Genomic DNA, 26,700 nt, shown 5'->3' with positions numbered 1-26,700 from the left:
ATTGGATAGCCAAACCTGTCAGTTCTAACCTCTGGAACTCTGGGTATATCACATGACCCAAAGGTCCTTAAACTATAGCATAACATAAATTAAAGGCACATGACCTCTAAGGTCCTATACAGAGGTGTCCTAAACTAATTAAATATATACATTAAATATTACCATATTAAGAGGCGACTAGGGGTTAGCCCTTCAGGAGAGCCCATTAGCATGGAGGTTATTTCCAATACCCTTTGGAGGGACAACCCCCCTCAGGGAAAAAAAACCTATACTAGGGTACCACTAAAAACAAATTTTTATTGGTATTCGTTAAAATAAGATTTACAAATATATAACAAATAGTGTTTGTTTAAAATTATCAGGGAGTCTATGCCTTTAATTTTTGTATGTATTTTGATATACTAGTGGTGAAATATTGGTTGTCTCTGTCCCCAAATTATTTAGGGGGACTGAAGCCCTCCTTTATAGTTTTTGAGGGATGTATAACTGGAGGTACCTATAGCAGCAGCCCCTGAGAGGTCTCTTGCACCTTCTCAGACTGTATAGGAGGATGATATATATATACCCTTGTGGGGATTTGATGACTATTGATACATCTGTGCCTTTATAGGGTGCCTCTCACACACTCCTATATTCTTAGGCCTCCAATGTTTTAAATCATTTTCATAGTCTGGAATCACACTACCTCCTAATATGTAGCTATATCTGCCGGCAGGTGTATTTGATACCTGCACCTCTGGCTGCTGTGCCACCACATAATATTTTGGTTTTACTTGTATATTCTTTAGAGTCCCTGCCTAAAAAAATGTCGCTAGCCCACCCGACCTTTCGCCAGAAAAACTGGCCTTGTCAAATGCGGCTAATAATCTTGTTATATATTTGTAAATCTTATTTTAACGCATACCAATAAAAAATTTGTTTTTAGCGGTACCCTAATATAGGTTTTTTTCCCCTTAGGTGGGTTGTCCCTCCAAAGGGTATTGGAAATAATTTATTGTACCCTGGGATCCACATAGGATATATGAGTTTGGCATTAGCATGGAGGGACTCTGGCTGAGGGGACTCCAGACAAAGGGACAGGACCAAGTCCTGTACCGGGACATCACAAACCCCCTTACTTAAAATAAGTCATCCTGGACGAAGGTCCCCAAAGACAGAGGGACGGAATGATAAAGTCCAACACAGTCCTGGGCATCATTAAGAATGTCCTTAATCAGGCTGTAGATGAATAACAACAGAGAGTCCTTGTGCATAATAGAATGTCCATACAAGCTCTAAAACTGATATACGACAGGAGTATGGAGAGTAAATCACGAACAGAATGGTATGGATTTAGCTATAGATCCTTTTAGTATCTCCATTTGACTTTACTTTATTACACACCCATTGACTATGCATGAAATTTAACCCCTTAAGGACTTAGGGTTTTTCCGTTTTTGCACTTTCGTTTTTTCCTCCTTACCTTTTAAAAATCATAACCCTTTCAATTTTCCACCTAAAAATCCATATTATGGCTTATTTTTTGTGTCACCAATTCTACTTTGCAGTGACATTAGTCATTTTACCCAAAAATGCACGGCGAAACGGGAAAAAAAAATCATTGTGCGACAAAATTGAAAAAAACCCGCCATTTTGTAAATTTGGGGGCTTCCGTTTCTACGCAGTGCATATTTCGGTAAAAATTACACCTTATCATTATTCTGTAGGTCCATACGGTTAAAATGATACCCTACTTATATAGGTTTGATTTTTTCACACTTCTGGAAAAAATCATAACTACATGCAGGAAAATTTATACTTTTAAAAATGTCATCTTCTGACCCCTATAACTTTTTTATTTTTCCATGTACAGGGCGGTATGAGGACTCATTTTTTGCGCCGTGATCTGAAGTTTTTATCGGTATGATTTTTGTTTTGATCGGACTTTTTGATCACTTTTTATTCATTTTTTTAATGGTATAAAAAGTGACCAAAATACGCTTTTTTGGACTTTGGAATTTTTTTGCGCGTACGCCATTGACCGTGCGGTTTAATTAATGATATATTTTTATAGTTTGGACATTTACGCACGCGGCGATACCACATATGTTTATTTATTTATTTTTTACACTGTTTTATTTTTTTATGGGAAAAGGGGGGTGATTCAAACTTTTATTAGGGAAGGGGTTAAATGACCTTTATTAACACTTTTTTTTTAGATTTATTTTGCAGTGTTATAGGTCCCATAGGGACCTATAACACTGCACACACTGATCTCCTATGCTTATCACTGGCGTGTATTAACACGCCTGTCATCAGCATTATCGGCGCTTGACTGCTCCTGCCTGGATCTCAGGCACGGAGAAGTCATTCCTCGATCGGACACCGAGGAGGCAGGTAAGGGCCCTCCCAGTGTCCGGTCAGCTGTTCGGGACGCCGCGGCAGTCCCGAACAGCCCGACTGGGCAGCCGGGTCACTTACAGTTTCACTTTAGAAGCGGCGGTCAGCTTTGACCGCCGCTTCTAAAGGGTTAATACCGCACATCGCCGCGATCGGCGATGTGTGGTATTAGCCGCGGGTCCCGTCCGTTGATGAGCGCCGGGACCGACGCGATATGATGCAGGATCGCGGCGCGATCCCGCTTCATATCGCGGGAGCCGGCGCAGGACGTAAATATACGTCCTGCGTCGTTAAGAGGTTAAATAACATTTGACTGATATTTTATTATTTCTTTTTTATGTTCTTGACTGACAAATAGACTAATATACAACTAGAAGTATGTATAATGACTTTGATGTTTCTACATACCAGAAGAACAATCTCACTTACTATTTTGTTCTATACCGCCTTTTCATTATACCACATATTTATTACCTAAGTTTTACACTTGCTTCGGATTGGGTTGCCTGAGGCTTTCTGACCAATGCCTTAGCTACTAGGGTCTATAGGTATTACACTCTTACCCCTAGAACTCTGTCTAGACAACAGTTACATACTGTTACCTTTCTGGACACGTGCATTTTAGTGAGCTACAGGAGCATCTTCTGGCCAGGAAGAGCATCCTGAACATGTAGAGGACAAAAGAAAACACATGTTAGTGCATAAACAGTGGTATGAAACTGGGATATAGCATGTTACAGTCCCTGAGAAATATTTTTTGGTTGTTTTTGTGAGATATATTTTGGAATTATGTGTACTGAACTTTATTGGAAGGTACACTAATGAGAGTTATGAGATGTACTATGTGTACAATATATTGGATTAAGTCAGTCTTGATATCTGAGAGGAATGTTTCCCTGTAGGCACTAGTAAGAGGTAGTAGTAATGTTACTCCCAGAGGAGCTGGAAGGGCACCTTAAAGTAACCACTATAACACCTGCAAGAAAATATGCATTTAGTGTACAGGAATTGAGACTTCTGTACAACAACACCATACACAGTGTTGACATATGATGTCAGCAGACACTTTATTTATTAGCACACTAAGGCTACATCATAGCAGCACAACATAAAGATGTTTCAGGTACTTTTCACCTGATAGAAAGGTGTACACTTTTACACACAAAATATATTACTATATGAATATTTACATTAAACAGACACACAAGGATCAACAATTAACCTGTGTTATGAGTCCACATTTTAACACGGCTGCTACCAAGGCCGGGCACACACTTACACGAATCTCCCTGTACCAGGAGTCTCTCAGCCAAAGGCCTGGCAAGAGCTTAAAGGGGTACTCCGTTGCTTAGACATCTTGTCCCCTATCCAAAGGATAGGAGATAAGATGCCTGATCGCGGGAGTCCCGCAGCTGGGGACTCCCGCGATCACGCCCCCTCCCGTAGTCTTGCATTGAGGGGCGGAGCGTGACGTCACTTGGGGGCGGGGGCGTGACGTCACACGCCGTCGGCTCTGCGGTCGACCGTAATCAGACCCGGAGCTCCGGGGACTGAGTACTAACAGGGTGCCGCGTGCATGATCGCGGGCGTCCCCAGCTGCGGGACTCCCGCGATCAGGTATCTTATCCCCTATCCTTTGGATAGGGGATAAGATGTGTAAGCACCGGAGTACCCCTTTAAGTGGTTCCGTTGCTAAACCAGGAACTTTCATGGCATAATCCTGCCAGGCACTTTTCTTGAACAGGTTACAAACAGCATAGTCTGTTGGAAAAACAGAGGTATTGGGTACCAGAGAGTTAATGACAAGCAAAACAGCAGCTCAAAAAGACTTTACAAAGTGTTTCATCTGTATCCCCACCCTCGTCTGTCAGGATTCTTTCTCCTCTCAGAGGATGAATTGCAGTGTCCCACGAAACATTTGTGAACGTGTATTGGGACACAGACGGATTCACACTTACAACAAAATTAACGGACATTGCTGAGGCCACTTGAACCACGGTTGTTGCCAGTTCATCCGGCCTCACCTCCTTAAACAGAGTAGGCCGCTGCACTTCTGTTGGTGCCTGTTGGTTAGGCCAAACCTCCTGGAGTAGGCCTAGGTTCATCCGGCCTCACCTCCTTAAGCAGAGCAGGCCGCAGCATTTCTGTTGGTGCCTGTTGGTTAGGCCAAACCTCCGGGCATGGAGTAGGCCTAGGCACTTCTGAGGTTGGTGCCTGCTGGTTAGGCCAAACCTCCTCAGGGGGAGAAGGCCAGGGCACATCTTCAGACGCTGAGACATCAGAGTAGGATCTCTGTAGATACTTGGGGTGCATGATGGGGGTTTTAAATCCGTCTTCTTCCTCGGCGTTGCTAGGCAGCCTCATCGGCCGGATACCATGTGGGTATCTGCCTCCCAGTCGTCCGCCAGAAAATAGATGAAAGGAAGTTGGATAGAATGAACACTTTCATTCTTTGTGTGGAGCCCACATGGAATGCATAGCTGTCTATGAGACTGCGCAATCCCGGGCGGTCCTAGTGCCGGAATATTATGACAGCACCTGCACTCTCTGGAATTCTCCGTGCGGACATTCCTTCGTGTGAACATAGCCTAAGTCTTCAAGATCAGCCTAACACTTTCAAAAGAGGAGGGGTAAACTGGGGAGCGTTGAGAGGCTGACATACACTTTAGAGCAGTGGTCTCAAACTGTGGCCCTCCAGATGTTGCAAAACGTCAATTCCCAGCATGCCCGAACAGCTGATAAGTTGGACAGGGGACACTTGGGACAGTACCGGAAATCCTAGACTGTCCCACTAAATCTGGGATACATAGTCTGCATCTATGTTGAAAATCCTTATAAATTATGTATTGACAGAAGTAATTATTTATTCCATGAAGCTGGCTGTGGACAGTACTATATGTGCAGGCAATACTCAAGAACATGCAGTGTATATAAGCATCAGATTATACAGCTGCTACTGAATGTCTGTATATCTAAACAGCATATCTCCAATTCCTATAAACACGTGTCAATATTCACTTATAATTTATGAGTAGTATGTCAAGGTTTAAATAAACTTTTAGACCTTTTAAGTATAGGTGACTAACAGTTTTATGAATTGTATTTATATCTAGACACACCTCACAAGTCTGTGATATAACAAATGTTTCCACTCTTCATCTGTATCATCTTAGATCAGCTCTAATTAGAGAAGCATCCCGGATTTATTGTTACTCATATAGTGCAGCATAGGCTTATTAGAGGTTCTTGTGTATGCCTCGTGTTTACATTTTTTGCTGATGCGGCATGCATGGCATAGGCTCCATTTTGCTTTACAAATAAAGTGGGACATTTATCATGGTATTTAGAGCCTTTTTTGCTTACTCTGGACAACACAAAAAAATTGCATGTGCGCCTAAGTGCTTTTTTGTGTGCCACTTTTGTGAGTACGCAAACAGCCTTACCTAAACAACTTTCAGTTTTCACTTTGCAGTGGTCGCGAATTTATGATGTACGAATCTTGCATGTAGGCAAAAAAAAAATCTCGCATGTAGGCAAACCCCCTTCATAATGTCATAGGTCAAGTCCAGGTCCGACCTGGCTTACAAAACTGCCTTTGGTAAGCACTTTTAAAAAGTCGCAAAAAAAGTCTCAACTGTTACTTTTGTGTTTTGCTTATGTGCTCCAAATTTATCAACCCCCTGTGTTAGTATGATAAATATGTAGCCCATAAGCAAAACTAAAGCAAAAATAAATGACTTCAGAACTCACTTACCAAAGACAACAATAATAAATGCTCCCCATTATGGGAATTGTAATACATTTACTCATCTACATTTCTCATGAACCCTCTGACTTTTGGGGCTTTTGCACCTTATCATCTATTCAGGGTGCCAGTGCTGGAGGTCACCCAGGGGAACTTATTAGAATCATTAGTGGGTTGGTGTCAGTTCACATAATGCAGTTCTGATGTATTTTCTTACTAAAAGTATTTTTTTGAGAAATATTGCCATGAGCCATATTGCCATGAGCTGTTTTTGCAGAGATTTTCCAAAATCATGGTAAAATGTACACATTTTTATCATATTTTGCACAATAGTGGTACAATATCTAAATTTTTCAAGAAACAAAATGTGTGAGCTCAATCTCAGGGGAAGTTTATATCTACTGTATATCCTGATCCCATAGAAAAAGCAGATGGAGCTGGGAAGGGAGGTGTCTGGGAGATAGCAAATGATAGGGGATAGGATGGATAGGGGATAAGATGTCTGATTGCAGGGGGTCCGGCCACTGGGACCCCCTGTGATCTCCGGGCTGACAATATGTTTATGTCTAGAACATGGCAATATGTTTATGTCATAAAATATGTTTATGTCTAGAAGGTTCCTGATGTGTCCCTCTGATAAAAGGCTCTGTTGTAAGCCACTATGGAAGCATTTGTGGCACACATCATGGCTTTACTCAAACTGTAAAAAAACAAACAAAAAAAAAGACCCTGATACTGCACTGTGTAAGTTTAGCACTCAATAGAAAATTGCATTTTGTTTCAACAGTTAAAAAATGTATTCTAAGCATAAGCATAAGGCCAAAAAGACACTCTATCTGCCAGATAAATGGAGCCTTATGTATACAATTACATGCAAAATAATTTACCAAGGCCGGACTGGCCTACAGGGATACCGGGAAAATTCCCAGTGTGCCAGCCGATCCAGGGAGACAAAAAAGAAGGTCAAACAGGCGACGGTCAGAGTAGACATCCTGGTGCCAGTGGCTTACCCATGCTTTGGCTACACCGGCCCCACGGGGGCACAGGCCACCAAAACGTAGTTCCGGGACCAGTGCTCGTTCATTAATGGGGATCCAGGCCACTTGTCCCGGATCCCCAGGCAAATGATCGCCGCCTTCAGCTGTACGCTCTATGCCGAAAGCGTCCTCTCAATGTAAACCACATCTGCGGCCTACATTGAGAGGAGACTTGTGACCTCCACCCCACGCAGTACGCAGTGCAGACACCGATGACATCACTCATAGGCGCCTGCACTGTGAAGGAATAAGTACACCGCAAGCCTGTTCATTGCCATGTTCTTACCCCTATAACTTTTTTTTAATAAAAAATTAGCAATTTTGACATTTGGATTTTTGTTTTTTTGTTTTTTTTGCACTTACGTAATTTAATGCAGGATCAGGCATGTAAACCAAATATGTTTTTTGTTTTACAGACTTTTATTTGAAGAATAGGGTGATTTAATTTTTCATAACATTGGGGGTGCTGATTATATTTTTAAAAACATTTTTTTTTTAACACATTTAGAAATAGATGGCTAGTGATTTTGGAGCAAGACATTTTTTTTCTAAAATAGGTATGCTGTCAGATTTAGTCTAGATTACAGGATATTTTTGCAAGCCTTACATAAAATTCTTAGTCCCTTTGGAACGGTGTTAAAAGTTTTTAAAAAAGGTGATTTTTTGTTTGATTTTTTCGTTGTTTTAAATTGCATTTTTAAACATTGGAAAAGAGTTTTTCCAGAATCTTGGTAAAAGATGTGCAATTTTACCACAATTATGCAAAAAAAACTCGGCATTTGTACAACAATTTCAGACATTTTATGTAAAAATGCAGGACAAATGCCTGCGATACCAGTACCAATAAAATGCCATGTGTTAGCATAGCCTCTTGTCTCTGAAGAATCCAATAATAACATGTCACATATCTCATTACATGTGATTTGCATGTGCCTGCCTGAATTTTTGAGAATTTAAAAGTGGCACAAAAATGTAAGACGCAAATTTAAAAAAATGGGTACAAAGTAACAGAAGTGAGCTTTGAAAATGTGGGAAGAAGTACAGCAGGTGAAATAAGTGTTGAACACGTCCAATTTTTCACACTGAATATTTTTTTAAAAAGTGCTATTTTTTACTAGATGTTGATAGCAACCCAAATAATCCATCCATACAAAGAAAGAAACCAAAACAAATAAGCTCAGAAATTGAGTTACGTGTAAAAATATGAAATGACACAAGGAAAAAGTACTGAACCTGCTTCCTGATATTTATTTAAAGGGGTACTTTTTTTCAAATCAACTGGTACCAGAAAGTTAAACAGATTTGTAAAGTACTTCTATTTAAAAATCCTTCCAGTATTTATCCAGTCTGACCACAGTACTCTCTGCTGACACCTTTGTCCATGTCAGGAACTGTCCAGAGCATGAGCAAATCCCCATAGCAAACCCATCCTGCTCTGGACAGTCCCTGACATAGACAGAGGTGTCAGCAGAGAGCACTGTGGTCAGACAGAAACGAAATTCAAAAAGAACTTACAGCAGCTGATAAGTACTGGAAGAATTAAGATTTTTAAATAGAAGTAATTTACAAATCTGTATAAATTTTAATGCTTTGTACAAAAGCCTTTGTTTGTAATGACAGCTTCAAGATGCCTCCTGTATGGAGAAACTATTAGCATGAATTGCTCTGGTGTGATACTAGCCCAAATTAATTGCTCTTGTGGTGTATCACAGTAAATCCCCACCAATAGAAGATATAAATCAAAAGGAATCTGGGATATGTCATAACAGATTAAAAAAAAAACTGCAAACTTTAATTAGAGTTATTAAAATACAAATAAAACCCCACAAAAAAATACAAACATGAATAACACTGTAACAGGTCACGGCAGGTGGTGGATCCTCTGGGCCTGTGTGGATGGTGACGTGAGCCGTGCCAGAGAGCAGAGGCTAAGGTGCCGCTGGCTTTCACCAAAGCCCGCCGCAAAGCGGGATGGTCTTGCTGCGGCAGGCGGCACCCAGGTCGCTATACCTGGCACGACTCATTCACACAGGTAGCTGGGAGGTGGTGTGGCACAGAAGGAGACTGGCAGGACGTGACAAGATGGCAGAAGGTCAGGGCAGGTAACACAGGTGCAGGGTAGGTAAGGTAGCAGGGAACAGGCACACGGTAACAGGGACACAGACTTTTACTATGGCACAAGGTAACCAAAGATCCAGCAGGGAACCAAGAAGGGAGCTGATATTTAAGGACAGGGGAACAGGTGTAGACACTTGACAAATAGAGCACTGTCCCTTTAAGTGAAAGATCTCCGGTGCACGCGCACCCTAGGAGGCGGGGGGCACACGCACCGGGGCTGCGAGGACACGGAGAGGCGGAAGATAAGGGAGGTAAGTGATGGGCTGGGATTTGCTTGCGGGCGCGTCCCGCAATGCGAATTTCAGCCCTGCCGGCAGCGGGGACATAAGCAGAGAGCGCTCACGGCCAGCATGTCCGGCCCAAGCGCAGGTATTACAAACACTGTATTGCTTTTATGCACAGTGTGGTCCAGAGACCACCAAGCAATGATAAAGCATAAAACGATTGTGGAGCAAAATGCACAATAATATCCCCACAAAAAAGACTAGTGTGTCAGGGAGGACCCAGGGACCATATGAATTCTGGTGACACTGGATATATTGAACAATGTGGCATAGGGTTAATATGCAGGCAACTAAATTGGAGTGAGGAGCAATAGCTCTCATTCAAAGTGCAGACCAATATGAAACAGTCCTGTCCCTACACGCACTATAATTGCCCTAGTGTCCGTGGAAACTAACCCTATGGCTAAAATTATTCCTGACTGGTGGCATGTAACTGGGGCACTTGCCCTAAAAAGGGCGACCCCCGTGCCTCAGGAACCTAGTCTCTAACCTGTCATGCCCTTAGTGATCAGATCAAGGATAAAGGGCCATGTGCAAACAAATCAGCATTAAAGGGGTACTCCGGGGGATAAATTTTTTTTTAAATCAACTGGTGCCAAAAAGTTAAACAGATTTGTAGATTACTTCTTTTTAAAAATCTTAATCCTTCCACTACTTATCAGCTGCTGTATACTACAGAGGAAGTTCTTTTCTTTTTGAATTTTTTTTCTGTCTGACCACAGTCCTCTCTGCCGACACCTCTGTCCATTTTAGGAACTGTCCAGAGCAGGAGGGGATTGCTATAGGGATTTGCTCATGTTCTTGACAGCTCCTGTGGAGCATACAGCATCTGATTTTTAAATAGAAGTAATTTACAAATATGTTTAACTTTCTGACACCAATTGATTAAAAGAAATTGTTTCCACTGGAGGTCCCCTTTTAAAGTAGTCACAAATGTGCAAAAATCACAGATCAAAGATGCAAGAAAAGCACAAGCAAAAACCTCTACTCCAATGCTGCGTTCCACTTATATTGCTTAGGCTCATAAGGGAGACTTCTAAAAGGATCCTGCATGATGCAGAGTAGCAGTGCTCCTCTTCTACGAATCATGATCTTCGGTTCTTTCCACAGATTTTCACTGGTCCATTCTTGCAACTTTATTTTTTTTTCTTTGGCTGTGTGTTTGGGATCATTGTCTTGCTGAAATGTCCACCCTCATTTCTTCTTCATCATCCTGGTAGAGGGCAGTAGATTTTTGTTAAGAATGTCTTGTAAATGTACCCATTCATCCTTCCTTCAATTATGAAAAGCAGACTTCACCATGATATTCCCAACATGACCCCAACAGTGCTCACTAAAACATTTAGAAGTTTTGAAATGCTCCCGTAACCAAGTTCTTGAGGCAGCTCTTCACTTTTACCCATTATGAGATGAATTTTGTGGGACACCTTGATAATGGGACCATTTTGTAAGCCATCAGTGGGTACTGAACCAGCTGAAGTGATGACAATTGGCTGGATTGCTTTTAATTACTGATAGATTTCAGCTGTTGTCTTGGCGTTCCATGCCTTTCTGCACCTCCCTTTCTTCATGTATTCAACCTCCCTTTCTGCATGTATTCCCTGTGTCATTTCACATTATTATACATAACTTAATTTACGATCTTTTTTGGGGTTCTTTGCATGTATGGTTTACTTGGGTTGTTACCAACATCTGGTGAAAATGTCATGTCAACAGCACCTTTGGAAATATATTTAGTGTGTAAAATGGTAACGTGTTCAAAACTTATTTTATCTGCTGTATATAGTTATTAAATCCAGACAAAGTAAAATTTTAATGTGCTAATACACATTTAAAATTCTGTCAAAGTAAAAACTATAGAGACATATCATAAAATGGAATTATTAACCTATTTTTTGTGCATCCTCTTTAGATGTATCCCTGGGTGTCAGATTTGCCAACAACTTGTTCGGTAAGTTTTGCATCATACTGTACGATATAGATCTTTCTGCACAGTTTCTCACCATAAAATGAGTGTTATCTTTTGTTAATAGGTGTTGTTGTGGTCGTTTGATCAAAGAACATAGTAGTATTGCCGGAAATGCTGACATAAATCTTTCAAATGATCAAACACCGTCAGCAGTGTGGACCGTGGAGGAGCACACAGTAAAAAGTCCTACAAATGCATTTGGTACCATTGACTTTCAAGGTGGTTCACATGGCTGTAAAGCCAAGGTACATAATTACTTAAAGAAATAATAAACAGCTAAAATGAAGTATGTTATCTCAGGGGCAGACACAGACAGCAGTGGGTCAATGACCAAAACAGTATATAGGCCCCTTGTTATCCAATATCTCATTACTGTATGCCCCTTTAAGCAATCCACCGTTATGTGCTAGCCTTAAAAGCTAATATATCAGTAGATGCACAGATTGTACCAATGGTGTGTCTCCCCTGTATTATATATGGATAATAGACCAAAACTAATGCTGAATGGGACACATACCTCTCTTGTTCTGCATCCTCTTGTGATACATTCCTCTTACAGTCAGGAACATTTGTAAATAATTTAATGTTGATTTCTTAAGTGTTTTTAATTTCTTTTAGTTTGTTAGATTATCGTGTGACAGTAGGATTGAAGACATTCTTCACCTCATGGTTAAGGAATGGAGAATGCAACTTCCAAAACTGCTTATTTCTGTACATGGTGGTACACAGAAATTTGACCTTCACCCTCGAATTAAAGATGCACTGTCCAAGGGGTTCATAAAAGCTGCAGAGACCACAGGAGCTTGGATATTGACAGAAGGACTGAATAATGGTACCTGATCAAGCTCAAACTGTTCATGCAGGACTATTAGTGATTTTTTTTTGGCTTTGCACAACATAAAATGCATCTTTACATTGTGAGGAGAGTAGGACTGCCTGACATTATATCTATTGTTTCTTTTTGATTATAGGTGTCGCTGAGCATATCGGACATGCTTTGAAGGACCAAGCTTCCCATATGTGCCACAAGGTGTGCACCATTGGAATTACACCATGGGGTTTAGTTGATGGTAGAAAAGATCTGACTGGAAGAAATGTAAGCCTAATTTCTCCTATATTTCACTTTTTTTTATTTACTTTTTCTCGTATTTGTAGCTTTCATTAGAGTTTGTTCTCTTCCAGGTTGTAGCTCCATATCAGACATTACTGAACCCCCTCAGCAAACTCCATCTACTGAATAGCCTTCACACCCATTTCATATTGGTAGATGATGGAACAGTTGGACAACATGGGGCAGACATTCACATACGAAAGGAATTAGAAAACAGAATTTCTCTACAGCAGATCCATTCAAGTATATTTTTAGTTGGTTTTATATAATTCTGTACTCAAACTAGAAACTGCTTGACATTGTAAATTCTGTCCCCTTCTAGGACTGAATATGCCTAACAATAACTTATAAAAATATATATAAATATAAAAATATCTAATAAGGACTAAGTAAAATTTAATAAAACACTGAAATGCAATATATTTTTAAGGGACCGGAAAGCGAATACCAGTTGTGGCTCTAATACTCGAGGGGGGTCCCAACACTATCTCTACAGTCTTTGAGTATCTTCAGCAAACACCTCCGGTGCCAGTTGTCGTCTGTGAAGGCAGTGGCAGAGCAGCAGACCTCCTGGCATATGTTTATACACAAACAGAGAATCAAGGGTAAGAAAATAATATATATGAAAAAACTGTTTACAAAACGTGATCATTATTGAATTACTGCATTAATATTATTTTCCTCATTCATTCCAGAAATCTTTTGGAAAGTGTTCAGTCTGAGGTTGTAGCTACCATTAAGAAAACATTCAGCCTCAACCAGAATGAAGCTATCCATATGTTTCACACTTTAATGGCTTGCATGAAAACCAAGCACCTCGTGAGTTTAGTGATCCCTGAATGTGATTGTTGCATACTCTATTATTCATTTATAAAAAGAAAAAACAGACTGCAAACTGTGCAAAAAAAATTCTATGATTGGCCTACTATTATTGTGGAAAAAATAGTATTAGTTACAGAGAAAACATGGTTTCCTTTTGTTGCTGAAAAAACATTTAGACCAACTTTTTATTCACACAGACATGCAAAAATATTGATCAGTCAAAGTTGTGCTGGAACCACGACTGATCTCTATACAGTGGGGCAAAAAGTATTTAGTCAGCCACCAATTGTGCAAGTTCTCCCCCTTAAAAAGATGAGAAATGCAAATTATGGTGGAAAATAAGTATTTGCTCAATAACAAAAGTTCATCTCAATACTTTGTTATACACCCTTTGTTGGCAATGACAGAGGACAAACGTTTACTGTAAGTCTTCACAAGGTTTTCACATACTGTTGCTGGTATTTTGGACCATTCCTCCATGCAGATCTCCTCTAGAGCAGTGATGTTTTGCGGCTGTCGCTGGGCAACACAGACTTTCAACTCCCTCCAAAGGTTTTCTATGGGGTTGAGATCTGGAGACTGGCTAGGCCACTCCAGGACCTTGAAATGCTTCTCACGAATGAGTTGAGTTTTTACCAAAAAGTTCTACTTTGGTTTCATCTGACCATAGGACATTCTCCCAATCCTCTTCTGGATCATCCAAATGCTCTCTAGCAAACTTCAGGTGGGCCCGGACATGTACTAGCTTAAGCAGGGGGACACGTCTGGCACTGCATGATTTGAGTCCCTGGTGGTGTAGTGTGTTACTGATGGTAGCCCTTGTTACTTTGGTCCCAGCTCTCTGCAGGTCATTCACTAGGTCCCCCCATGTGGTTCTGGGATTCTTGCTCACCGTTCTTGTGATTATTTTGACACCATGAGGTGAGATCTTGCGTGAAGCCCCAGACTGAGGGGGATTATCAGTGGTCCTGTACGTCCATCTTCCATTTTCTAATAATTGCTCCCACAGATGATTTCTTCACACCAAGCTGCTTGCCTATTGCAGATTCAGTCTTCCTAGCCTGACGCAGGTCTACAATTTTGTTTCTGATGTCCTTCGACAGCTCTTTGGTCTTGGCCATAGTGGAGTTTGGAGTGTGACTGTTTGAGGTTGTGGACAGGAGTCTTTTATACTGATAACAAGATATAACAGGTGCCATTAATACAGGTAACAAGTGGAGGACAGAGGAGACTCTTAAAGAGAAAGTTACAAGTCTGGGAGAGCCAGAAATCTTGCTTGTTTGTAGGTGACCAAATACTTATTTTCCACCATAATTTGCAAATAAATTCTTTAAAAATCAGACAATGTGATTTTATGGATTTTTTTCTCATTATGTCTCTCATAGTTGAGGTATACTTATGATGAAAACTACAGGCCTCTCTCATCTTTTTAAGTGGGAAAACTTGCACAATTGGTGGCTGACTAAATACTTTTTGCATCACTTTATATAGCAAGGAGAAGCAAAAGAGATAGAGGACAGCACTTGATAAAACCACAGTGCAAGTAGGGACCTGAAATTAATCAGCTTTATGGCAGGGCCACATGGGGCGCATTCGCAGCATATTTCACTCTGTGGATGTGCCGATTGCAGTCACACGGTTTCTGCAGAGTGAGCTCCTGGCTTCAGCAAAGTAGCTCTGTGTGTCTGCCCACAGTGGTGGATTTCTACTGCGATAACACAAAGAGCAGACACACAAAGCTACCCAGCCATAGCCGGGAGCTCGCTCTGCAGTCCCTCTGTGGCTGCCGTCGGTGCAACTGCAGCATAAAATACAGTGTGAGACACACAGTATGCCGGTGGATGTTATCCGCTGGCATTACACAATGGATCTCATCTCCTGCAAAAATTTGGATAGAGTGGTGAGCTGGGGAGTGAAGAATTCAGCCGTGCTCTTCTCCTAACTCTATCTCAGCATCAAGACCCCAACTGTTCAAACCTTTTCACATGTCTGTGTGACAGTAAGGCATTAAATGCATTGTTTCTTTAAATAGATGTAAGTCTTTAGAAGCAAAATGCTGTTTATTACATATTTAAATATTGTAGCTATTTATTTAGTAAGTTTTTAAAACATCCATTAGAATATCCATATAGTAGCATGCATTTCCTTCCTTTATTGTCTGCACACACAGTGCTGCAGGGTGTGATTGCTTTAAAGGGGTACTCCAGTGAAAAACATTTATTTTTAAATCAACTGGTACCAGAACGTTAAACAGATTTGTTAATTACTTTTATTTAAAAATCTTAACCTTTCCAGAAATTATCAGCTGCTGTATGCCCTACAGGAAGTTCTTTTCTTTTTAAATTTATTTTCTGTCTGACCACAGTGCTCTCTGCCTACACCTCTGATTGTCTTAGGAACTTCCAAGAGCCAGAGCAAATCTCCATAGCAAACCTCTCCTACTCTGGACAGCTCCTGAGAGGTGTCAGCAGAGAGCACTGTGGTCAGACAGAAAAGAAATGAAAAAGAAAAGACACAATCCCAAACAGAAAAACGTTGCACCGCTACTTCGCAATCCACTAATCCACTATGCTCTTCTCCAATATTTGACTTTCCCAGTGCTCACATCAAGGCAGTGCAAATATAAGTTCCAGATAGACAGTGAGGAAATGGAGCACTCACCAGGTCATTCGGGATCATCAAGCTTCTTTTATTTCATGTAGCTTGGTGGCATACAGACATGCAAGGGAGAGCGGACGGAACAAGGTGGGTGGGGGAGAGGGTTGTGCGACGGTCCATATCGCGCACACAGCGCTTCGTCAGCGAGGGGCCTGAGGAAGCACTGTGTGCGCGATACGGTATGCTGGATGTCAGCAAAACCCCTTTAAAACAATAGCACTAAAAAATGTTTAGAAATATTATATCATAAAAACTTGAATTAGAATGTATTTTTCTGATAATACATTCATAATAATTCCCTATAACACTTGCTGCTAGGTTTTTGAGGAAACTGCAGACAGAGACTCCAAAAAACTGTGTAAACTGTAGTATGAACACATCCCAATAAATATGTAAAGGCATTGTAAAACCAATTTATGCCACATATCTTTCTGTTGTAGATAACTGTGTTCCATGCTGGACCAGAAGAACAACAAGATATTGATGTTGCAATCCTTACATCATTGTTGAAAAGTCAGTACTTTATTCTATTTACAGTGTTGTTGACAGTAATTACTATATTTAACTATTTGGCCATGTTAATGTCTTAATTTTCATTATTTCATTTAAAATATACATGCATAAAGTTCCAGTTTAAAGACCTACCCTATTTTTCGCCCTATAGGATGCACCGGCATATAAGACGCACCCAATTTTAAAGGTGCAAAATCTAGAAAAAAAAGATTCTGAACCTAACAGTGATCTTCAACCTGCGGACCTCCAGATGTTGCAAAACTAAAACTCCCAGCATGCCCGGACAGCCGTTGGCTATCCGGCATGCTGGGAGTTGTAGTTTTGCAATATCTGGAGGTCCGCAGGTTGAAGACCACTGGTATAGGAGGTAATACTCACGTGTCCCTGCAGCTCCGGACCCGTCACCGCTGCCCTGGATGTCGCTCCATTGCTGCCACCGCGTCCCGGGGTGTCCCGGACGTCTTCTGCCCGGCATCCTCGCTCTCCGTCGCCGTCATCACGTCGCTACGCACGCCGCTCCTATTGGATGACGACACAGCGTGCGCGATGACATGATGACGTCGAAGGAGAAAGCCGGCCATGCAGGGGATCTCGGCATGGAGCAGACACCGAGGAGGCAGGTAAGTTCCCTCCCGGTGTCCTGTAAGCTGTTCGGGACGCCGCGATTTCAACGCGGCGGTCCCGAACAGCCCAACTGAGCAGCCGGGTTAGTCACATCTGAAGGGTTAATACAGGGCATCACCGCGATCGGTGATCTCCTGCATTAGCCACGGGTCCCGGCCGTTGATGGCCGCAGGGACCGCCGCGATAGGTGTGTATTTGCCATATAAGACGCACCAACTTTTCCCCCCCAGTTTTGGGGAAGAAAAAGTGCGTCTTATACGGCGAAAAATACGGTACTTCTACAGTTTGCAATGTGAGGCTGTAGAATTTATAGTTCGCTAAGGCTTGCTTGGTCTTACCTCATATAACTGTGATGCTTGGCCAGCAGAGCCAGTTTCAGAGAAATCTGGATGAATACCAATACCCATAGTGGTCGGGTGCCCATGGTGATTTACATAAACATGATGTTACAATGAGCATGGGGCAGACAAATAGCCACTATAATTCTGTTGTACAAGCACACACATCTAAGACTGGAACTACTGTGCTCCCTTACAATGGCCTCAGGTTACATTATTTTCAATATACACAAGTCTTTTCTGGACCATTGTAACTTGAAAACATACTTAACATACAATGCTACAAACAGTCCAGATCTGTGAAACGTGTCAATGGTTGGAAGAACCAATCAGAATGGGCATTTTACTGGTAAAACACCTGTATAATTGAAGTGCATGCACTGACTGGCTTCCTGGTAGTGCCCCCTACAGTACAAGGAGGTATTACATTTTCTGTACTACTCTTAACCTGTGCTAGCTGCTCCTTTGGACACCAGGTGAAGGCAGCTCATTTTTACTTTTTTGGGACACTGTGTTACTATGCAAGAACCTGAAGAAGCTCCTGTCCTCTACATAGACAGTGATTTACAGCTTCCAACAGCTATTTTTTACTTTTATGTGTAAGGACTTTCTTTATCTGTATTAGTTATCAACATACAATGATTTCAACTTACAATGGTCTTTCTGCAACCTATTAATATTGTAACTTCGGGGATCACTCTATTGACAAGTATTTGGCTGATACAGTGGGGCAAAAAAGTATTTAGTCAGCCACCAATTGTGCAAGTTCTCCCACTTAAAAAGATGAGAGAGGCTGTAATTTTCATCATACATATACCTCAACTATGAGAAACATAATGAGAAAAACATCCATAAAATCACATTGTCTGATTTTTAAACAATTTATTTGCAAATTATGGTGGAAAATAAGTATTTGGTCAATAACAAACGTTCATCTCAATACTTTGTTACATAAACTTTGTTGGCAATGACAGAGGTTAAACATTTTCTGTAAGTCTTCACAAGGTTTTCACACATTGTTGCTGATATTTTGGTCCATTCCTCCATGCAGATCTCCTCTAGAGCAGTGATGTTTTGGGGCTGTTGCTGGGCAACACGGACTATCAACTCCCTCCAAAGGTTTTCTATGGGGTTGAGATCTAGAGATTGGCTAGACCACTACAGGACCTTAAAATTCTTCTTATGAAACCACTCCTTTGTTGCCCAGGCAGTGTGTTTGGGATCATTGTCATGCTGAAAGACCCAGCCACGTTTCATATTCAATGCCCTTGCTGATGGAAGGAGGTTTTCACTCAAAATCTCACAATACATTGCCCTATTAATTCTTTCCTTTACACGGATCAGTTGTCCTGGTCCCTTAGCAGAAAAACAGCCCCAAAGCATGATGTTTCCACCTCCATGCTTCACAGTAGGTGTCACGTATGGGCAGGGAAGGAGTGCACACTATTCTCGCCTACTCCCCTATCCCTGCCTGCTTACAGATCCACCCTAGGCGACGGGTACGTAACCACGGTGACAGTTCCTCCCTAGACAAGTGAGGGGCGTAACTCTCAAAATAATAAAATACAATAATACAGACACAGGTCAAGGTACAGTAGGGAGCAGACAGAGTAACAGAAGCAAAACTAACAAACACACACACAAAAAGTCAAAGTCCACTATCCATGTGAAAAACCAACCACAAAAACGCAAATACCAGAAGAGTCAGAGAGCGGAGCAAAAGGGTCAAAATGCCAGATATAACGGAAACTGCATAACGCTAGCTAGGAGTACAAACTGAGCTCTTTAGCTGGCAAAGACTGGGAGTAGACTGCCAGCTTAAATAGGTCCAGACCAGATGCTCACATCAAGGTCAGCTGAGCAGTCTCAGCAACAGGTGTAACCAAAGCAACAAGTGCAAGTTAACCCTTTGGTTCCTTACAGTACCCCCCTTTTAAGAGGGGCCACTGGACCCTTAAGCACTTGAGAATATAAAGGTCTTGACTTGGATATGTATGGACCATCAATGTCCTCATCTGTATCCTCATCCTCCAAATCACACCACTAATTGGTGTCCTCACAGTCATCCTCCACATTCTCATTACTACCCTCTGACCGCAAATCAGCTTGAGTGCTCTCAGCACTCTTATTGCTCATGATGTCTCAAGGAGCTGATTTAACCAGAGGCTGATGCAAAACAGGCTTCATAATACTCTTTAATGTAAAATCAGATTGTACACCAGGAGGAACAATGCCTCCCAGAAGAACAATGCCTCCCAGAAGAACAATGCCTCCCAGAAGAACTCTGCTAGGTGTAGCTCACTGAGAGGCATGACATACCTGTGTGCCCAAGTGCCCTTCAAGATTGCCTCTTGGATGCGGACGCTTGACACAGGAGGCGATGAAAGGATTGTCCTCTCCACAGTAAAAGCACAGACCATAGAGTTGATGAAACCTCCTGCATTCTTCCGGGGTACGAATGGATCCTATCTGTATAGGTTCATCCTCAGGGATATATTTAGAGACAGTAGAGGAATCAAGCAGGACAGGAGAGACAGAGGATAAAAAAAAACACTCCTATTTGCGTTCTCGCAAACATCTATCCAAATGCATAGCTAAAGTCATTGCTTGGTCAAGGGTGTCAGGAGAGGGATATGTAACAAGCATGTCCTTTAAGGTGCAGATAACCCTAGTCTGAACTGACAAGTCAAGGCTGGAGGATTCCAGTTGGAGGCTACACACCATTTTCTAAATCTGCACAGTACCCCTCTACTGGTCTGGGACCTTGCTTTAATGTACGCAGTTGACTCTCAGCGTATGCTACGCAGTCCAATTCGGCGTACAAAGGACCCAATCCCGCAATTAAGGCGTGCACTGAGGACAACTCTGGAGCATCGGGACCAAGGGAAAATACCCATTCCTGGGGACCCCCTTACAAAAGAGACATAATAATACCCACTCTCTGGGCCTCAGTACTAGATGTGTAAGGCCTGAACCTGAAGTACAATTTGCAGCTCTCACAAAAGGTTTTGAACATTTTGCGGTTACCAGAAAATCACTCAGGGAGACTAACTTTTTGCTCCACAGGAGCTGAAACAGGAACGATGACACCTGAGTTTGGGCAGACTCCAGCTCCTGAATTCTGGCTAGCAAGCTCTGAAATAACTGCTCCTGATCTTGCAACCTCTGAGTCAAGGTCTGGACTAATGCTAACTGAGACTGAGAAGACTCATATTGCCCACCTCTCCATGTAGAATGCGTTACCTTCCCCTTATCCCCCTTCTATCCCTGTACCCCCTGATCCAGCTGATGTTGCCCTCTTTGTACCTTTCCCTCCCTCCCTTGTGTAGCTGTGACACGCCATGGACTGATGGACTGCCTGTCCTTGGATGCACCATTTGTTTATGGCCTTTGATCTCCTGATGTCTGGCACACTACCGGTAAACTCCTCACGTCCACAGACTATGCCTTGGTTACATTTCAGGGTGCTCCGATGCCAGTTGTGCCTTATGCATTCTCCCTTCCTCCCCCCCCCCTCTTTTGCCAGTCTCTTCAGTATATCCTATGTTCTCAGCATGTGTGATACTGAATAATTTGGCTTCTGCACCCATTTATTTGTCTTTTCCCTTCTACCCTTTGCTCCCCCCCTTCTCCCTATCTCTTTCCCTTCTTCTCCCTCCCCCTCTTCTTTTCCCGCACCCCTCCCTCTCTTCTTTTCCCTCACCCTCCTTTCTTCTTTTTTTTCTTTCCTTTCCCCCCTTCCCCCTCTTTTCCCTTCTTTACCTCTCCCCTTCTCTCCCTCTTTTGCCTGAACCTCCTCGGATTTCCCTGTTCTTCCTTCTGCCCCTCTGCTCTTCCCCCTGCATCTGACCTTTTCCGTGTTCCTCTATTATATGATCCACCCTCCTTTACATGCACTTGATCCTTTTATCAGTTACATATTTTCTTTCTCTTTTTCTACGTTCTGGTCTGGTATAACCTAATTGTCACGATGCCGGCTGGCAGGTAGTGGACCCTCTGTGCCAGAGAGGGATTGGCGTGGACCGTGCTAGTGGACCGGTTCTAAGCCACTACTGGTTTTCACCAGAGCCCGCCGCAAAGCGGGATGGTCTTGCTGCGGCGGTAGTGACCAGGTCGTATCCACTAGCAACGGCTCACCTCTCTGGCTGCTGAAGATAGGCGCGGTACAAGGGAGTAGGCAGAAGCAAGGTCGGACGTAGCAGAAGGTCGGGGCAGGCAGCAAGGATCGTAGTCAGGGGCAACGGCAGAAGGTCTGGAAACACTGGCAAGGGACACACAAGGAACGCTTTCACTGGCACTAAGGCAACAAGATCCGGCAAGGGAGTGCAAGGGAAGTGAGGTAATATAGGGAGTGCACAGGTGATAACCCTAATTGGAACCACTGCGCCAATCAGCGGCGCAGTGGCCCTTTAAATCGCAGAGACCCGGCGCGCGCGCGCCCTAGGGAGCGGGGCCGCGCGCGCCGGGACAGAACAGACGGGGAGCGAGTCAGGTAGGGGAGCCGGGGTGCGCATCGCGAGCGGGCGCTACCCGCATCGCGAATCGCATCCCGGCTAGCAGCAGGATCGCAGCGCCCCGGGTCAGAGGACGTGACCGGAGCGCTGCAGCGGAGGAGGTGAAGCGAGCGCTCCGGGGAGGAGCGGGAACCCGGAGCGCTCGGCGTAACAGTACCCCCCCCCTTGGGTCTCCCCCTCTTCTTGGAGCCTGAGAACCTGAGGAGCAGACTTTTGTCAAGGATGTTGTCCTCAGGTTCCCAGGATCTCTCTTCAGGACCACAACCCTCCCAGTCTACTAAAAAAAAATTTTTCCCTCTGACCTTTTTGGCAGCCAGAATCTCCTTGACCGAGAAGACGTCCGAGGAGCCGGAAACAGGAGTGGGAGGAACAGATTTGGGAGAAAAACGGTTGAGGATGAGTGGTTTGAGAAGAGAGACGTGAAAGGCATTAGGGATACGAAGAGAAGGAGGAAGAAGAAGTTTATAAGAGACAGGATTAATTTGACACAAAATTTTGAAAGGACCAAGATAGCGTGGTCCCAACTTGTAGCTAGGGACACGGAAGCGGACATATTTAGCGGAGAGCCATACCTTGTCTCCAGGGGAAAAAACGGGGGGAGCTCTTCTTTTCTTATCCGCGAACCTCTTCATGCGTGAAGAAGCCTGTAAGAGAGAATTTTGGGTCTCTCTCCATATAATGGAAAGGTCACGAGAAATTTCATCCACAGCGGGCAGACCAGAGGGCAAGGGGGTAGGGAGGGGGGGAAGAGGATGACGGCCGTACACTACGAAAAATGGGGATTTGGAGGAAGATTCAGAGACCCTGAAGTTATACGAGAATTCGGCCCATGGAAGGAGATCTGCCCAGTCATCCTGGCGGGAGGAAACAAAATGTCGCAAATAATCACCCAGGATCTGGTTAATTCTTTCTACTTGTCCATTGGACTGGGGATGATATGCAGAGGAAAAATTTAATTTAATCTTGAGTTGTTTACAGAGAGCTCTCCAGAATTTAGACACGAATTGGACCCCTCTATCCGAGACAATCTGCGTAGGCAACCCGTGAAGACGAAAAATGTGTACAAAAAATTGTTTAGCCAACTGAGGCGCAGAAGGAAGACCAGGAAGAGGAATGAAATGTGCCATTTTGGAGAATCGATCAACGACCACCCAAATAACAGTGTTGCCACGGGAAGGGGGTAAATCAGTAATAAAATCCATACCAATCAGTGACCAAGGCTGTTCGGGGACAGGCAGAGGATGAAGAAAACCAGCGGGCTTCTGGCGAGGAGTCTTATCCCGGGCACAGATAGTGCAGGCTCGCACAAAGTCCCCAACATCCGTCTCCAGAGTAGGCCACCAATAGAAGCGGGAGATGAGTTGCACAGATTTCTTGATGCCCGCATGACCTGCGAGATGGGAGGAGTGACCCCATTTGAGAATTCCGAGGCGTTGGCGTGGAGAAACAAAGGTCTTTCCTGGAGGAGTCTGCCTGATGGAGGCAGGAGAAGTGGAGATCAGGCAGTCAGGTGGAATGATGTGTTGCGGAGGGAGATCAACTTCTGAGGCATCCGAGGAACGAGAGAGAGCATCGGCTCTAATGTTCTTATCGGCAGGACGAAAGTGAATCTCAAAATTAAATCGGGCAAAGAACAGAGACCACCGGGCCTGGCGAGGATTCAGCCGTTGGGCCGACTGGAGGTAGGAGAGGTTCTTGTGGTCGGTGTAGATAATAACAGGAAATCTTGATCCCTCCAGCAGATGCCTCCATTCCTCAAGTGCTAATTTAATGGCTAGAAGCTCTCGATCCCCGATGGAGTAGTTCCTCTCCGCTGGAGAGAAGGTCCTAGAGAAAAAACCACAAGTGACAGCATGCCCGGAAGGATTTTTTTGTAGAAGAACAGCTCCAGCTCCTACTGAGGAGGCATCAACCTCCAATAGGAAGGGTTTGGAAGGGTCAGGTCTGGAGAGCACGGGAGCCGAAGAAAAGGCAGACTTGAGTTGTTTAAAGGAGTCTTCTGCTTGAGGAGGCCAGGACTTGGGATCAGCATTTTTTTTGGTTAAGGCCACGATAGGAGCCACAATGGTAGAAAAATGTGGAATGAATTGTCTGTAATAATTGGCGAACCCCAAAAAGCGTTGGATAGCACGGAGTCCGGAGGGGCGTGGCCAATTTAAGACGGCAGAGAGTTTGTCTGGATCCATCTGTAGTCCCTGGCCAGAGACCAAATATCCTAGAAAAGGAAGAGATTGGCATTCAAACAGACATTTCTCAATTTTGGCATAGAGTTGGTTGTCACGAAGTCTCTGAAGAACCATACGGACATGCTGGCGGTGTTCTTCTAGATTGGCAGAAAAAATTAGGATATCGTCCAGATATACCACAACACAGGAGTATAATAGATCACGAAAAATTTCATTGACAAAGTCTTGGAAGACGGCAGGGGCATTGCACAGTCCAAAGGGCATGACCAGATACTCAAAGTGTCCATCTCTGGTGTTAAATGCCGTTTTCCACTCGTCCCCCTCTCTGATGCGGATGAGGTTATAGGCGCCTCTTAAGTCCAATTTAGTGAAGATGTGGGCACCTTGGAGGCGATCAAAGAGTTCAGAGATGAGGGGTAAGGGGTAGCGGTTCTTAACCGTGATTTTATTAAGACCGCGGTAGTCAATGCAAGGACGTAGGGAGCCATCTTTTTTGGAGACAAAGAAAAATCCGGCTCCGGCAGGAGAGGAGGATTTACGGATAAAGCCCTTTTTTAGATTCTCCTGGACGTATTCGGACATGGCAAGAGTCTCTGGGGCAGAGAGAGGATAAATTCTGCCCCGGGGTGGAGTAGTACCCGGGAGGAGGTCGATAGGGCAATCATAAGGCCTGTGAGGAGGTAGAGTCTCAGCTTGTTTTTTGCAGAAAACATCCGCGAAGTCCATATAGGCCTTAGGGAGACCGGTTACTGGAGGAACCACAGAGTTACGGCAAGGGTTACTGGGAACCGGTTTTAGACAGTTCTTGGAACAAGAGGACCCCCAACTCTTGATCTCCCCAGTGGACCAATCCAGGGTTGGGGAATGAAGTTGAAGCCAGGGAAGTCCAAGGAGAATCTCCGAGGTGCAATTGGGGAGGACCAAAAGTTCAATCCTCTCATGATGAGATCCGATGCTCATAAGAAGGGGCTCCGTGCGGAAACGTATGGTACAGTCCAATCTTTCATTATTTACACAATTGATGTAGAGGGGTCTGGCGAGACTGGTCACTGGGATGCTGAACCTGTTGACGAGAGAGGCCAAAATAAAATTTCCTGCAGAACCAGAGTCCAAGAAGGCCACTGTAGAGAAGGAGAAGGCAGAGGCAGACATCCGCACAGGCACAGTAAGACGTGGAGAAGCAGAGTAGACATCAAGGACTGTCTCACCTTTGTGCGGAGTCAGCGTACGTCTTTCCAGGCGGGGAGGACGGATAGGACAATCCCTCAGGAAGTGTTCGGTACTAGCACAGTACAGGCAGAGGTTCTCCATACGGCGTCGTGTCCTCTCTTGAGGTGTCAGGCGAGACCGGTCGACCTGCATAGCCTCCACGGCGGGAGGCACAGGAACAGATTGCAGGGGACCAGAGGAGAGAGGAGCCGAGGAGACGAAACGCCTCGTGCGAACAGAGTCCATATCTTGGCGGAGTTCCTGACGCCTTTCAGAAAAACGCATGTCAATGCGAGTGGCTAGGTGAATAAGTTCATGTAGATTAGCAGGAATTTCTCGTGCGGCCAGAACATCTTTAATGTTGCTGGATAGGCCTTTTTTGAAGGTCGCGCAGAGGGCCTCATTATTCCAGGACAATTCTGAAGCAAGTGTACGGAATTGTACGGCATACTCGCCAACGGAAGAATTACCCTGGACCAGGTTCAACAGGGCAGTCTCAGCAGAAGAGGCTCGGGCAGGTTCCTCAAAGACACTTCGGATTTCCGAGAAGAAGGAGTGTACAGAGGCAGTGACGGGGTCATTGCGGTCCCAGAGCGGTGTGGCCCATGACAGGGCTTTTCCGGACAGAAGACTGACTACGAAAGCCACCTTAGACCTTTCAGTGGGAAACAGGTCCGACATCATCTCCAGATGCAGGGAACATTGGGAAAGGAAGCCACGGCAAAACTTAGAGTCCCCATCAAATTTATCCGGCAAGGATAAGCGTATCCCAGGAGCGGCCACTCGCTGCGGAGGAGGTGCAGGAGCTGGCGGAGGAGATGACTGCTGAAGCTGTGGTAGCAACTGTTGTAGCATAACGGTCAGTTGAGACAGCTGTTGGCCTTGTTGCGCAATCTGTTGTGACTGCTGGGCGACCACCGTGGTGAGGTCAGCGACAACTGGCAGAGGAACTTCAGCGGGATCCATGGCCGGATCTACTGTCACGATGCCGGCTGGCAGGTAGTGGACCCTCTGTGCCAGAGAGGGATTGGCGTGGACCGTGCTAGTGGACCGGTTCTAAGCCACTACTGGTTTTCACCAGAGCCCGCCGCAAAGCGGGATGGTCTTGCTGCGGCGGTAGTGACCAGGTCGTATCCACTAGCAACGGCTCACCTCTCTGGCTGCTGAAGATAGGCGCGGTACAAGGGAGTAGG

The 26,700-nt window shown here is 44.0% G+C and overlaps 1 protein-coding gene across 1 annotated transcript in view; it reads left to right on the top strand.

Annotated features, from left to right (window-relative positions):
• The window catches only part of LOC130367398 (transient receptor potential cation channel subfamily M member 7-like), a 141,721-nt gene that overhangs the window by 21,063 nt on the left and 93,958 nt on the right, over positions 1–26,700 (top strand). The window contains 8 exon segments of the mRNA XM_056569817.1: positions 11,476–11,514; positions 11,597–11,777; positions 12,151–12,364; positions 12,504–12,628; positions 12,715–12,886; positions 13,074–13,248; positions 13,339–13,462; positions 16,564–16,636. Coding sequence (XP_056425792.1) covers positions 11,476–11,514; positions 11,597–11,777; positions 12,151–12,364; positions 12,504–12,628; positions 12,715–12,886; positions 13,074–13,248; positions 13,339–13,462; positions 16,564–16,636 — 1,103 coding nt within the window.

This window comes from Hyla sarda, chromosome 4 (assembly GCF_029499605.1).
Source record: "Hyla sarda isolate aHylSar1 chromosome 4, aHylSar1.hap1, whole genome shotgun sequence".
In the NCBI taxonomy this organism is placed as follows: domain Eukaryota; kingdom Metazoa; phylum Chordata; class Amphibia; order Anura; family Hylidae; genus Hyla; species Hyla sarda.
Note: the sequence above shows the minus strand (reverse complement) of the source record. Positions and strands in the feature narration are given on the sequence as shown.